The sequence below is a fragment of the Lipotes vexillifer genome, unplaced genomic scaffold (genome assembly GCF_000442215.2).
Source record: "Lipotes vexillifer unplaced genomic scaffold, Lipotes_vexillifer_v1.1 scaffold1055, whole genome shotgun sequence".
Lineage (NCBI taxonomy): Eukaryota > Metazoa > Chordata > Mammalia > Artiodactyla > Lipotidae > Lipotes > Lipotes vexillifer.
Genome location: NW_006785407.1, coordinates 267,348 through 283,686, shown reverse-complemented (window position 1 = coordinate 283,686; position 16,339 = coordinate 267,348). Strand labels below are relative to the sequence as shown.

Here is a 16,339-nt window from a genome sequence, read left to right as displayed (position 1 = left end):
AAAAAAAAAAAAAAAAAAAAAAAAAGAATTACAAGTCATTAAGCACCACCTTCGAATTTCAAAGGAGGCAATGCAATTGCCTTAATGTAAGGCTTTACCCACATGAAGGATTCTCCTTTCTGGAAGGGTTTATAGCAGCTCTCCCTCAAGACTGGATCAGACTGAGGTGTGCCACACTTTTTCAGGAAAGAATCTCACAGCTTAAGTAGAGAGATCTTACTCCAATGGGGTCTGGGCACAGTGTGAAGTAACTCGTTTCAAGCTAGAAGACATATCTTTGAAGTTTCCTCTTTCATCTTAAAAAGTTATGATATTCCATTCTACTATAGAAGGTACTCCTGTTTATTCTACTATCAATTTGGTATTCTGATTTACCTTTCTCTAGAATGCTATGTAAGATGGACACTCCAAGATACTCCCATACTTAAAGGGAATTAGTTTTTGTTCCTGGCATGTTACATTACCTAGGAGTATACACACTATTTGGGTCAGATAGGAGAAATAGATAGATCTGTATGCTCAAAGAATATCACTGCTGCTATGACACAAACACACACACACACACAATTTCAAGGATTTTTCCATTACAGAAACACAGCCACTTACTGAAAAAGTCTCTGTGATGACCTAGATGGGTGGGGTGGAGGAGGGTGGGAGGGAGGTCCAAGAGGGAGGGGATATATATACAGCTCATTCACTTCACTGTATAGCAGAAACTGACACAACATTGTAAAGCAATTATACTCCAATAAAAAAAAAAGATTTCAGTTAAATCCTATGTGAGTATACCTGTAGTCTCTCACAATGCTCTTCAGAGCCTGATGATGAATAAAATCATACGTTTCCATCTGACACCAAAATGTCAAGAAAGGGTAAAGTTGATAGAAGATAGCCATTAAGCAACATAAAAGGAACTTCTATATAGAACTGACAAGAGAAGTGTAGACATAACAAATGCATTCAAAGGGAACATAACTAAGATACCCATTTCTCATCTCTCTTTGTTAAATCAACAAATGAATTCATACCAAAATACTATCAAATCATAGTCAAATCACTCTCCCCCCCAGGAACACCAAGAACAAGTTCAAACAGACTTTCAGATAAACCTTTACTAATCTCCAAGCCCAAGTAAATCTTTTAAGTGCGCAATCCAAGGCATTGCTTCAGTAGGCTGAATGAACCTTAACACAAGGTTCATTTTAAGGTTCATGTTAAGGTTCATAATGAACCTTAACACAAGGTTAACACAAGGTTAATTTTCTTGAAAGCAAGAAAATTATTTAAAAACATTTATATCAAACAACAATGACACTGAAAACATAAGACTTTATTGGAAGAGTTAAGGAAAATTACAAGGTAGTAGTGCTTCTTAAATTTAATGTCCTACTGGGAAGTAGACTACAGAACATGTTTCTGGAAGGTGAAATTTTGACTGTAAACATGGTTGTTTTTTAGTTTGTCTTCAATTTTGGAAACCAGGAATAATGAATAAAGGTGAAAAGCACAGGGACGCACTAGGCAGCTTTAGAAGAAGCAAAGCTAGGGAAGGAGGGTGGTGATTTTTTTCTTTTTGCCAAATGATATCATGGTAATAATTATTCTATTTTGTTATGTTTTCAAATTTTATACTTTAAAATTTTAAGAAGGCTCATTTTGTAAAGTAAGATTCACGGTGCAGAAATACTGTTTTCCCCTGAAGCTACCTGATATCAGGGTGAGAGCCCCAAGATATACATACTGGTTGGGGAAGGAATACAAGTCTTACTTTGGCATTGCCCGTGTCATTTTTTTGTGGCTGAATATTGTTATTCCTGAGTGCAATTGAGGTATCCAGGGATGTGTTGAACCTTTCTGATATAATTTCTATTGTAAATACTTAACAGCACAGCTATTATACCTTCAAGTGCTGTGATTTCTGGTTTTGGCTCAAGTTTTTGCTTCTGGCTCAATTCACTATTTACTCATAAACCTAAGACTATCAACTGATAACCTCAGTTGGATGAAGAGCAAGCCACTACTGTAAACAAGGAGTGGGGACTGCAAGGCTGGATGGCAGACGGGAACCTGATGGCTTACACAAAAGCTCAGGACGTTTTAGCCCTCAAATAGTTCGCTTTTTTCTTTAAGAGACAGGAAAATATTTTATATACAATATAAACTCAAAAGACACAAATCACGTACCTGAATTAAAATTTAAGCCTAACATCTGGAAATGAATAGCACATTTATCTTATACATTTTTCTACATATTACAACCACATATGTGTCATTTGGAGGGCAGTATCATTGAAAACCTCATTTTTTATTTCCGCATCTGTCACAAGACAGGACCACAAACAAGTGCTTTCTCAAATGATACTATTGATTTATAGGTTGTGAACAAGGACTGTTTCTACCTTTTGCAGTTCTTCAGAACCAGTCAGAGCCTTACAGATTACCTACTTCAATTCTTGGATTTTATAAGGAAACTGAAGGCTTAAGAGATTGTTACATTGCTACGTCAAAAAATTAGCTTAATGGCATTGGAGTTCCTTGAATATGTTATTATACACTTGTAAAGAATCATAAAAAGAGAGAATTATTATTAAGAAGGTACATGAAAAATGCCAGTCTCTTTTTATACAAAAGTACATGTTTGTAAGCACAAAAATAAGTAAAATTCGTACCTTGTTACCAATTCTCTACAAACTATTTCAGAGAATAGAAGCAGGATAAATGCTTCCTAATTCATTCTAGGAGGCCAGCATTACCTAAATATCAAAACCAGACAAAGGCAATACAAGAAAACTACAGACAAATATCTCTCATGAACATAGAAGAAAAATCCTCAACAAAATATAGCAAATCAAATCTAAAAATCTATAAAAAGTATTATACACAATGGCCAAGTGCGATTTATCCTAGAGTTCACAAGGCAGATTCAACATTGAAAAATGAATTAATGTAATCCATTACATCAATAGACTAAAAAGAAAAATCACATGATAATATCAATAGATGCAGAAAAAATCTGACAAAGTCTAACATGCATTCATGATAAACACTTTCAGTAAAGTAGGACTAAGAGGGGGACTCCACAAACTTGATAAACTCTAACAACAAAATATCTACAACTAATATCATACTTAATGTAAGAAACTTGAACTTTCCCACTAAGATCAGGTACAAGACAAGGATGTGCTCTCTCACTATTCCTTTCGAAATCATACTGTAAGTCCTAGCTAATGAAATAAGGCAAGAAAAGGAAGTAAAGGTATACACATTGGAAAGGAAGACAAAAAACTGTTCACAGATGACATGATCATCTATGCAGAAAATACAAAAGAATCGACAAAAAAATCCTGGAAATAATAAGCACTTATAGAAAGGTTGCAAGGTACAAGGTTAATATGCAAAAGCCAATTGCCTTCCTATATACCAAGAATGAATATGTGCAATTTGAAATAAAAACACAATACCATTTACACTGGCACCTGAAATTTGAAGTACTTAGGTATAAGTCTGACAAAATATGAAATAAGACTTGTACGAAGAAAACTACAAAACTCTCATTGATGAAATCAAAGAACTAAATAAATGGAGGTATTCCATGTTTGTGGGTAGGAAGACTCAATATTATCAGGTTGTGGGTTCCTCCCAAATCAATGTATACATGCAATGAAATTCCAATCAAAATCCCAGCATTATTTTATGGATATCAACAAACTGATTTTAAAGTTTAACTGGAGAGGAAAAGACCCAAAATAGTCAACACAACACTGAATGAAAAAACAAAGCTGGACTGACATTACCTGACATCAAGACTTACTATGAAGCTACAGTAATCAAGACAGTGTAGTGTTGGTGAAAGAATAGACATAGAGATCAGTGGAACAGAATAGAGCGCCGAGAAACAGACCCTGATCTTTGACAAAAGAGCAAAGGCAATACAATGGAGCAAAGATATTCTTTCCAACAAACAATGCTGGAAAAATGGGACAACTACATGCAAAATGTAGTACATGCAAAATGTAGTCTGTACACAGACCTTACACCCTTCAGAAAAATTAACTCAAAATGGATCACAGACCTACATATAAAACACAAAACCATAAGACTATTAGAAGATAACATAGGAGAAAACCTAGATGACCTTGGTCATGGCACAACTTTTTAGATACAACACCACAGCCACAAGGCATAGATAGAAGAAATAATTGATAAGCTGGACTTCGTTAAAATTCAGAACTTTTGCTCTACAAAAGACAATGTCAAGATTATGAGAAGACAAGCCACTGACTGAGAGAAAACATTTGCAAAACACACATCTCATAAAGGACTTATCCAAAATATACCCAAAACACTTACAACACAACAAAAAGAAAACAAACAGTCTAATTAAAAAATGGGCCAAAGGCCATAACAGACACCTCACCAAAGAAGACATACAGATAGCAAATAAGCGTATAAAAAGATGTTCCACATCGTAAGTCATCAGGAAAGTGCAAGTTAAAGCAACAATGAAATATCACTACACAGTTATTAGAATGGCCAAAATCCAGAACACTGACAACACCAAATGCTGGATAGGGTGTGGAGCAACAGGAACTGTCATGTGTTACTGGTGGAAAAGGAAAATGGTACAGCCACTTTGAAAGACATTTTGATGGTTTCTTACAAAACTCTTACCATATGATCCAGCAATCACCTTCTTCGGTATTTACCCAAAGGAGGTGGGAAACTTATGTCCACACAAAAACCTGCACACGGATGTTTACAGCAGTTTTATTCAAAACTGCCAACAGTTGGAAGCAACATGACACCCTTCAGTAGGTAAATGGATGATTAACTGACATTCAGACAACAGAATACTGTCAGTGCTAAAAAGAAATGAGCTGTGAAGCTATGAAGACATGGAGGAACCTTAAATGCATGTCACTGAGTGAAAGAAGCCAACCTGAGATGACTACATACTGTATGATTCCAACGATATGGCAGTCTGGAAAAGGCAAAATGTTGAAGGCAATAAGAAGTTTGGTGGTTGGGCTTCCCTGGTGGCGCAGTGCTTGAGAGTCCGCCTGCCGATGCAGGAGACGCGGGTTCGTGCCCCGTTTCGGGAAGATCCCACATGCCGCGGAGCGGCTGGGCCCGTGAGCCATGGCCACTGAGCCTGCGCGTCCGGAGCCTGTGCTCCGCAAATGGGAGAGGCCACGACAGTGAGAGGCCCGCATAACGCAAGAAAAAAAAAAAAAAAAGAAGTTTGGTGGTCGACAGAGATGGAAGGTAGGGAACAAAAATTTTAGGGCAATGAAATACTCTATATGATAACAGAATCACTGACATGTCATTATATATTTGTCCAAATTCATAGAATATACAGCACTGGGAGTGAACCACAAGGTAAACCATGGACTTTGGGTGATTATGATATGTCAGTACAGGTTCAACCTCGGTAAAAAATGTACCATTCTGGTGAGGATGTTGATAATGGGGGAAGCTATGCATGCGTGGGGACAGGAAGTATATATGAAATCTCTGTACCTTCTTTTCAATTCTGTTATAAACCTAAAACTGCTCGAAAAATAATTTCTTTAAAATTTTTACCTTGCACTAGTATGATAAGGAGTATACAGAAAAAATATTTACAGGTAAATTAACACTATCCTCTGGTTTTAATCTATTATGTGGTTAATTATGTCTAATTTGACTAATGATGTATGATTGGTACACATATGAAAATAAATAAAATAAACATGGACACTTACAATCTAAAATGGTGCAACCTTTCTCTGGAAATAAATTTGGTAACATGCACCAAAAACTTTAAACATGTCCATTCCACTGCCCTCCTGTTCCAATTCCTTTGCCTGTGTTCTTAGATTCAAAGCATGCAATAATTTCTGGAAAAGGATATGGAGTTCAGTGTTACTAAGTAATAGGGAAATGACTAAATAAAGTAAAATATTCCCATATGATGGCATCTTAGGTACCTATAAAAATGTGTTTTCATGTAATATTCCATGACAGGGAAATCTTATCATGCTACCATGTTAAATGGAAAAAGCCACATACAAAACTCTATATACAATTACATACAGCACACACACACACACACACACACACACACACATATATGTACATACACACACACACACGCACCATACAGACATGCAAATGTTCAGGCATACTCAAGATACTGGAAAGAATTAAACCAAAATCTTATTAACCATGAGAATAGAATTTCTAACACTTTGTTAGTTATTTCTAAAATAAAAAATAAAGCATTAACAAGAAAAAAACACAACAATCAGCAAAATACAAATGCAGAATATTGGGGTGTCCTCATGCGGGCTTTAATGACATCCCTATGCATGAATCTGTCAACATAAGGAAAAACAGTCATTTTCTCTAACCTACAGAGAGGGCATTCCTCTGCTGCCTGATATGAGAAGGGGCCTTATTCAATCAAGTGGTTAGTTATACATACACACTTAAATCTAACTGTGTATGTATAGTAGCTGTGTATGAATACAGTAGCTTTTATTTATAAAATCCTCAAAAAATAATGACAGGAAAATTTTTCTTGCAGGAGACAATATTATTTTTCCAGCAATTGTCTCCTTGTGTATCTGGGAGGTGGTTCATTTCCTTAGAAAGATGTTGTGAGTTATTAATATAAAGGTCACAGCTCAACAGCAGGAAACACAGAGGCAATGCTCCTAGTAAGATAATATGATCAACACTACATATTTTAATGCCATCTTTATCAACTTTAATGGAAGGTTCTAAAATAACTGGCTGGTGGGCTGCATTCTGACTTATAGAAAAATGTTTCCGATTTCTCCTTTGAAAAATTAAAAAGTGACTTTAATTACCTATTGTTTTCAGAGAAGTTGAGAAAGCCAGATGTTGAGAGCAACAGTGTTTTCAGATCCTTACCTGATGTCCATACACGTTATGCAGGTGATGTCTCGACTATTTGTTGTGATCAGGTTCAAAGCTACTGACGTTTCCTTGTCAGAGGTCGGGTGTGCTCCACATTTAAAGAAAAATTCCTGAGAGAATGAGAAATACGATCACTGATATGGAATCCGGCTGGCCATTTCCCCCTCTAAACATTTTCACAGTAAAGAATCTCTTCAGGAAGAGAAGAGATCTATCATTAGGTGTGAGTCTGAAATAAATCAACATCAAGTCTTTTGAGGGAAACTAATGCCCTTGTGCCAAACTATTCAACAAGTCCTCTTTTTAGAAGGGTCCAGTTGTCTGCTAGTCTTTTCTTCTTTTTCTCTTTCAGCCAGGTTGCTGGGGGAACACTCTGTGTGTGCCCCTAGTGCACCTCTCGGTGAGAAGTGAGTCTGGTAAAATAGCACAGTGTGGATGCAGGAGGAAGCCTGAAATAGCATCTCGAAAATGAGGAAGAGGAGACCCTGAGCCACGAAATGATTTGCCCAAAGTCAGACAGTCAGAGGTGAATCCAGGAAGTAACCCAGGCTTCTTAAAGGGAACCTCAGTGATTTTTCTACAGGATCACTGCACAGTTGGTCAGTTAGCAGCAAGAATATAGTGCAGGCTAAGAAATCTAGCAATCTCAACTACTGATAAGCATGCAAATATTGCAGACTTATGGAGGAGCAGAGTGTACCTCTCCCCTCATTCTGCCCCCTTTGGCATCCCAGGATTCCCTGGGAGTCTCACCTGCCCACCCCCTGACAGGCAGCTAGGAATGTTCTAAACCCGCACCTCTTTCCTTCTTAGTTCATTTCCCAGCCCTGTCCTGCCACACACTCCTTTATCTTAGCTTGTGGGATCATAGTTCCCCAAGCAGGGACTGAACCCTGGCCCTAGGCAGTGAGACTGTGAAGTCCTAACCTCTGACCGCCAGGGAATTCCCAAGATACATCTTTTGACTGATAATATTCTCCCTTCTCAAACAAAATATTTTTTGTTTTTCTTATTTTCATCTTCTGTTATTTCTGTATTTTTCACATACCCCTTTTCCCTCTCACACACCAAAGTGTTTGACAGGTAAGTATTCTGCTTCTTGTCAAACAGTCTGTACAGCTTCCATGGTAATAACATCCATGAAGCTAAATTGTGTGCCACTGCAAAACTTCTGTACAAATGTAACACTGGAGGACAGAAGAACCCTTGCATATACACTTAATCCTCAGCTCCATTTGTGTATAACTACTGGGATATAGAAAGTACTTTCCCTTTAAACACTAGATCTGGTGTCAGCAAACTTTTATTAAAGCACCATATATTAAATGTCTTCAGCTTGGCGGGCCATATGGTCTTTGTTGCACTGCTCGACTCTGCATTATTGTCTAAAAGCAGCCATGGACCATATGCAAATGAATGGATGTGGCTGTGTCCTAATAAAACTTTATTTACAAAAACATGTGGCAAATTGGATTTTGCCTGCAGGCATAGACTGTCCAACCCTGAGATATTTGTGGAATGTCTTATTCACATTTGTATCCTAACAGTATACAGGACAAGCATTAGATATATTTTCTTAAATAAAAAAAAAAATCAATAGATTTACTTAATAAATGCTACCAGTGTTTCCTTATACATCTGACACCACCGCTCTTAATGTGTCCTTTCCCTGCTTGTAACCAAACTAACCTCCTCCTCCTCTGACCTGAGACACACTGATCCACACCTGTGGGTGTCAAAGTCCAATGGGTATCAGAATCACCCAGGAGGCTTGTTAAACTAGACATCGCTGGGAGCCGCCCCAGATGTTCTGACATGGGGCCAAGGATTTGCATTTCCAACAAGTTGCCAGGTGATGCTGTTACTGCTGCTCTGCGGACCACACTTTTGAGAACCACTGAGTTACAGCAAGATTAGGGGTAAGGGGAGTAAACTCTACTTATTCTTTCGGAAGACAGTGGCTGTAGCAGACCTCGCTTAGCACATGTGAAAATAATGTCATGTCTCAGGGAAAATATGTTACTCTTAAAAATCTGGAGTGTGCAGAGAAATGTCCTCAAGCCAGGAGTTGGGAACCCAGACTGTTCTTAAGAACAAGTGTCTCATCAATTCCAGATGGTATAGCTGCTAGTTAGCCAGAACCCATCCTACCTGGGTCAAGTGACAGAGCAGCCAACCTGCCAGCCTGCAGTCCTCAGCCCAGAAGATGAGGGTGTGCCAACAGTCCTGCTATGATGGGTGGGGTGTGCAGTGCAGCTGATGGGAGCCTGTCAGGCGTGTCTGTAAAGTCCAACGTGGCTTCCCTTGAAGCAGCATGGAAATCATACTGATTCTTTTTGTTTTCTCTTTTAACATGGAATGCCACCCTTTTCACTCAATTTTTTGAAATGATATACATCCTTCAAAGGTCAGCTCAAGGGTATTATGAAAAAGAGTTAAGGCAAACCTTGACTATCAAAACAAGATGTCTAGAGGACATGACTGATCCTTGTGAAATACACAGAGCTAGCTTTGACTGCTTTTTGCAGATATGAAAAAAATGCTCACTCATAACGAAAAGTAATTCCTCCAAAATAGCTGAGTTGGCTGGACTCTGGAGAAGGTATTTCATATACAGATAAATAGATAGTATTTATATTTTTTCTTAGCTTGCAGAAAGCTACTGGTAGACATTCAGCTAACAAATCACATACTGCTCTAACACCAGCTAAAAGCCAGATAAAAGCCAAAATCCTTTTTAATGGAGGTAAGGATTTTACAAACAATGGTATAATAAGTTACAAATGTTTGGAAAATTCCAGTAATTCACATGGCGTGATAGAATTAAAATACAAATTATCAACTCTGTATATTAAATATGTATCAGTCATCAGTGAATTTCTGGGCCTTCTCCACCAGTTTTTATGAAAGGAGGTTCTTTTCTGGTGCTAGAGCAGCAAAACTGGTGGAGGGTCCGAGATTTTGCCCAGCTTGCAAGCTAACAGCTTAGCCTGCCACCGTCTCAGGGATGCTGGCAGAAGACATGAGACAAAAAAACTGCATGGCTCAGAGCCCAGGCAGAATGAAGTATGGACATCATGATATGTCAGTTTCTCTGCATCCCAACTCCCAGGAGATGAAATGGCCAGGCCAAGCTAGCTGGGGGGTTTCTGCATCACAGCTGAGGACCCTGAGCTTAGGGAACCCAGGTCTTTTATAAGGCTCTGTAAGCTAACTTCCCCTTTGTCCTAAAGGGAGACACTGTCTTTATTATACTGAACAATAAGCAGGTCCACCTTTTACTCTAGAGAGAGATACTATCATTATTTTCCAGGTCGTTTGCTATACAATTCCCTTGAAAAGATTATCCAGGATAAAAGGGTAGTTAGTGCTCCCTCACAAGTTGTGCAGAAACTTGAGAGAACCCTGGAGAAGTGTCTGCCAATAGTAATAACACCTTTCCCCACAGACTAATCAGCAGAACGATCTGATCATTTCCTGCCCTACACAATCAATGGGTTAGCATTTTGAAAATCTTTCTGATATTTGCAGGCTGCATTCAAAACACACAAACAATACAGCAAAACACAACAGAAGTAAGAAGAACCTTGTTGAAAAATTCTACCTTGGGTATTTCAACTTGCTTATGTAGAGTTGTCATCTCACACACAGCTGCATGATTCTTTTGGAGTAATCGTCTATGAATTCTGCTTTTCTATGATGTTTTTCTCTTGATTGTTCAGATTAAAAAATCAAGGATGCCAAAGCCAGAAAAATTTTCTAGCCAGAGTCTAAGCAGTGTGGTCAGAAAGCTGACACCACCGTGAGATCTGGTCATCAGGGGCATGACACCAGCTGATCCCAAGGACCCAGGAAACAGCTCACTCTGGGCCAGATGACAGCGATTGCACCCCAGGGCCTGGCTGCTTGAGGTGGCATTACTCTAGTTCCAGTGGGTGCCGGATTTGACAAGCAAAGTGACTTCTATATCACCAGGGATAGAGTTGCCTATGGGTGCAGAAGAGAAAACTTCTTGTTCATTGTGGGGAGGGACATCTATCAATTCTAGTGAAGGAAATATAGGATCCTTATGTGGGTAAATAAGGAATCTCAAAGGGACCCACCCATCTTTCATAAATGCCATCTCACAGGTAAAATCAGCTACAAAAAAAACAAACAAACAAGAAAGAAAACCAAACAAATCAAGTCCCATTAAATGAAATGAGTTCCTCCACCTAACCTTGCTTCAGGCGAGCTATAGTTCCCACTGGCTGGCTCACTTCATTTGGATCCATATACTCAGTTCTGGGAGGCCCTAATTAGCTATGGAGCTAAAATCTATGACAGTAATTGGCCAGGATTTTTTTTTTTTTCCCCAAATGATAGTGTGGACTATTTTAAAAAATGAAAAAAAAAAATAATCCCAGAGTAAGACCTTAAAAAATGTGCTTGGGTTTATAATGTGACCTTGTTAAATGCTATTTAGTACTATAATGTGCTTTTCACCTTATTAATACTAAAGAGAAAATCCAAAATATAACAGAGTTATATTCTTTAAGTTCTTAGGAACATACTAATATTTTTGCTATTTCTGTGGACAAGGCTACGATTCTTTCCTTCCATTCTTGCTGAGGCCTCATATTTTACCATAACCCACCCATCCTTTCCTTTCAGATCTTAGAGGCCTAGCCCGCTGGCTGAATGATGCCCATAAAAAGCAATGTTATACCAAGGGAAAGACCTGTGAACAGTTCAACTGTTGGAACGTACCTCTTTCTCCTCATTCCATTCTGCTACCTGACTCAAGACACTGCCAGTGTTTCTAACAAACAAAGGGGGAAATGAAAAGTATGGAAACGAATAAATAAACCAGCAAAATCTGAACTGGATTAATACCAAGAACCCAATGTATAAAAACTTATATAATCAGAAGCTAATCGTCAACTCTAAACACAAATTAACGTGTTCCAAATTTCTATAAAAATAACTTACAACTACCATCTGGCAAGCCCTGCTTGTCTCAAACACAATCTAGTTTCACAAACCTGAAAAAACAGCAGTGAGACCTGACTTCTTCCGTCATGAAACTTCAAACAACTTTTATCAAACTTCTTGAAGTTAACAATTTTAATAGATATTGCTTAACAATTACATGTTTTCCACATAAAAATGGTCTCTCTTTACAAAGAGTTAAATCCCATGTTAATCTCCAACTCCTTCTTAGTTAATATCCCCCAAAGGCAACATATCTTTCTTTTGATAAAATATAAGGGACACACAGTTTTCACTCTAAGGTTACAGTGGATCTACCTTCTGTACTAAAGAAGTAACTGGCCATTGGCATGGGTCAGGGTCAAATTAGGGAAGCAGGGCCCATACCAGTTAGTTCAGTTGAGAGAATTTAATGCTGACTGACATCTAGTTGCAAAGGTGGTGGAAACCCAGAAGAACTAAACCAGGGCAGGAAGCTCCTTGCCATTAGCAGAATTAGCGCAGGGTGATCTAATTACCGGGGACTGGGGGACGGGGGTAGGTGGGAGAATGGATAAGATGCAGCCCCTGCCAAAGACCCCTCCCAAAGAGAAAGGGAGAAACATCCCAGCTCTGCCCTCTCTCCACCCTCCTATCTCTCACCAGGCTGTGCTTGGGGAAAGCCCGCCTGAAGCAAGGAGAGGGGGTCTGCCTGTCCAAGCCACGTGCCAGCAGAGAGAGGAAGGGCAGGTGCATCTGAACGCCACCAGCACGTGCTGGTGCGCTGTCAGGAGGCAAAGCCAAGTCAAAAGTCTTCAACATTCACTGCTTGTTAGTGGGGACATATTCTAATCAGCCTCCAGAAAAGGAAAAATGATACATTCAGATACAGTTCTGTAAAATGTATTAAATAAAGATACATAAATATTTACACTAAATAATAAACCTGTCAAAAGATTACCTACCCAAATTTTCAACTAAGAGGGACTGAGGACACAGGGGCATTGTTATCTATGAGAAAACTAGCAATAAGCATCTTACATCCTTATCAAAGAGGTCCTCACAGTTACCAAGTTACAAGAGACAAACTGTCACTTAGAATCAATCTAAATGTCTCTCATGAGCCTAGAAATTCTGTCCGTAGTATCCTCAGTCCGTCTCTCCTCAGCCTGCCCGCTCCAACAGCTCCACACTTGGTTATCTGCAGATTCTTTTGTAAGAAGCAACTGCTAGTATTAAGTCTCATTATCCACTCAGAAATCTCATTATTAATGTGAATATGATAGTTTTAATTTCCTCTAAGCTAAAACATGACAAATGAGCATAATTACCATACTCTGCCTGGCACATAAGAAAAACCTGTAAATGAGCCATGCCACGACCTGCGCATCTGTGCCTTATTATTAGCGAATCTCAGTTTTCATGCTGATGCGTTAGGCTCCCTTTATATTATGTAAATCCGGGAAATAATTATATAAGCTTGGACATAAAATAACTATGCAACTTGTTAGGTTGTATAAGACTTGTAGACTTCGCTAATTTAACAATGCCAGTTGTAAAGTTAGGTTACACCTAAGTAAACAAATAAAATCTCGAAAGTTAACGAGCCTGCTATGTTCAACGATAAGTTTGTTTTCTCTTAATAAGGTGGTAATAAAGCCTCTAGATGATGTGCAAAGTTTATCAGGAGAAAGAAAATCAATATACTCCCACAAAAAGCAAAATCACGTCAGATTTTTGCTGAGAAGGTCAGTTGCTGCCTGTAAGCAACACAAGCACTGACAAAACCTTACAGAAGGCTTTCCGCCTCCTCCAAGGCCGCCAGTCCTTCGGTTAAAAACAAATAAATAGATGATAGGCATATAAAGAAGCATACACATGTGCACAGGCATGTAAACGCACCAGACACGCAACGTGCCAAGCCAAGCCATTCTAAGCAGGAAAAAGTCTTAGCTCTGAAGTCAGCAAGCACACAGCTTTCTCATCTCACCACTGTGCCAGGTCCAATGGTACAGCCATTTTCATATCAATACAGCTATTGTTATATTCCAAAAGAATTAAAAAAATTTTATCCTATTACCAAAGTTAAAAGTATAAGCCAGGTCTGCTACCTAGTCCAATGTATAAAATAAAAATAAAAATGAAATTCTAAAATCCAAAAGGCGAGGAGGAGCTTCAAGATGGCGGAAGAGTAAGACGCGGAGATCACCTTCCTCCCCACAAATACACCAGAAATACATCTACATGTGGAACAGCTCCTACTGAGCACCTACTGAACGCTGGCAGAAGACCTCAGACTTCCCAAAAGGCAAGAAACTCCCCACGTACCTGGGTAGGGCAAAAGAAAAAACAGAGGTAAAGAATGGGGACTGGACCGGCACCAGTGGGAGGGAGCCTCGAAGGAGGAAAGGAAGCCCCTTCGTGGGTGGAGACTGCGGGTGGCGGAGGGAGAATCTTCGGAGCCGCGGGGAAGAGCGCAGACACAGGGGTGCGGAGGGCAAAGCGGAGAGATTCCCGCGCAGAGGATCAGGGCCGACCGGCACTCACCAGTCCCAGAGGCTTCTCTGCTCACCCGCCGGGACGGGCGGGCAGGGAGCTGAGGCTCGGGCTTCGGTCGGAGCGCAGGGAGAGGACTGGCGGCGTGAACACAGCCTGCAGGGGGCTAGTGCGCCACGGCTGGCCGGGAGGGAGTCCGGGAAATGTCTGGAGCTGCTGAAGAGCTAAGAGACTTTTTCTTGCCTGTTTCCTGGTGCGCGAGGAGAGGCGATTCAGAGCGCTGCTTAAAGGAGCTCCAGAGACAGGCGCGAGCCGCGGCTAACAGCGCGGACCCCAGAGACGGGCATGAGACGCTCAGGCTGCTGCTGCCGCCACCAAGAAGCCTGTGTGCGAGCACAGGTCACTTTCCACACCTCCCTTCCCGGGAACCTGTGCAGCCCGCCACTGCCAGGGTTCTGTAATGCAGGGACAACTCCCCCAGGAGAACGCACGGCGCGCCTCAGGCTCGTGCAACGTCACGCCGCCTCTGACGGCGCAGGCTCGCCCCGCCTCCAAACTCCTCCCTCCCCCCCGGCCTGAGGGAGCCAGAGCCACCGAATCAACTGCACCTTTAACCCCGTCCTGTCTGAGCGAAGAACAGACGCCATCCGGCGACCTACACACAGAGGCGGGGCCAAATCCAAAGCTGAACCCCGGGAGCTTTGCGAACAAAGAAGAGAAAGAGAAATTTCTCCCAGCAGCCTCAGGAGCAGCGGATTAAATCTCCACAATCAACGTGATGTGATGCATCTGTGCAATACCTCAATAGACAACGAATCATCCCAAATTGAGGAGGTGGATTTTGGGAGCAACGATATTTATATATATTTTTCCCTTCTTATCTTTTTGTGAGTGTGTATGTGTATACTTCTGTGTGTGATTTTGTATGTATAGCTTGGCTTTTGCCATTTGTCCTAGGATTCTGTCTGGCCGTATTTTTTTTTTTTTTACTAAAACATTTTTTTTCTTAAAAATTATTTTTTATTTTAATAACTTTATTTTATCTTCTTCTTTCTATTTTTTCTCCCTTTTATTCTGAGCCATGTGGAGGACAGGCTCTTGGTGCTCCAGCCAGGTGTCAGGGCTGTGCCACTGAGGTGGGTGAGCCAAGATCAGAACAGTGGTCCATAAGACACCTCCCAGCTCCACGTAATATCAAACGGTGAAAATCTCCCAGAGATCTCCATCTGAATGCCAAGACCCAGCTCCACACAACAATAAGCAAGCTACAGGGCAGGACACCCCATGCCAAACAACTAGCAAGACAGGAACACAACCCCATCCATTAGCACAGAGGCTGCCGAAAATCATAAGGCCACAGACACCCCAAAACACACCAGCATATGTGGACCTGCCCTCCAGAAAGACAAGATCCGCCTCATCCACCAGAACACAGGCACTAGTCCCCTCCACCAGGAAGCCTACTCAACCCACTGAACCAACCTTAGCCACTGGGGACAGACACCAAAAACAATGGATTCTATTAACCTGCAGCCTGCAAAAGGAGTCCCCAAATACAGTAAGTTAAGCAAAATGAGAAACACAGCAGAAGATGAAGGAGCAAGGCAAAAACCCACCAGACCTAACAAATGAAGAGGAAATAGGCAGTCTACCTGAAAAAGAATTCAGAATAATGATAGTAAAGATGATCCAAAATCTTGGAAATAGAACAGAGAAAATGCAAGAAATGTTTAACAAGGACCTAGAAGAACTAAAGAGCAAACAAACATTGATGAACCACACAATAAATGAAATTAAAAGTTCTCTAGAAGGGATCAACAGCAGAATAACTGAGGCAGAAGAACAGATAAGTGACCTGGAAGGTAAAATAGGGAAAATAACTACTGCAGAGCAGAATAAAGAAAAAAGAATGAAAAGAATTGAGGACAGTCTCAGAGACCTCTGGGACAACATTAAATGCACCAAC

General features: G+C 40.3%; 1 protein-coding gene across 1 annotated transcript in view; it reads right to left on the bottom strand.

Moving 5' to 3' along the window:
- PRKN (parkin RBR E3 ubiquitin protein ligase) overlaps positions 1-16,339 on the bottom strand; it is a 767,911-nt gene that overhangs the window by 530,266 nt on the left and 221,306 nt on the right. The window contains exon 3 of the mRNA XM_007457572.1: positions 6,922-7,037. Within this exon, the coding sequence (XP_007457634.1) occupies positions 6,922-7,037 (116 nt within the window). The remainder of the gene's footprint in view (positions 1-6,921; positions 7,038-16,339) is intronic.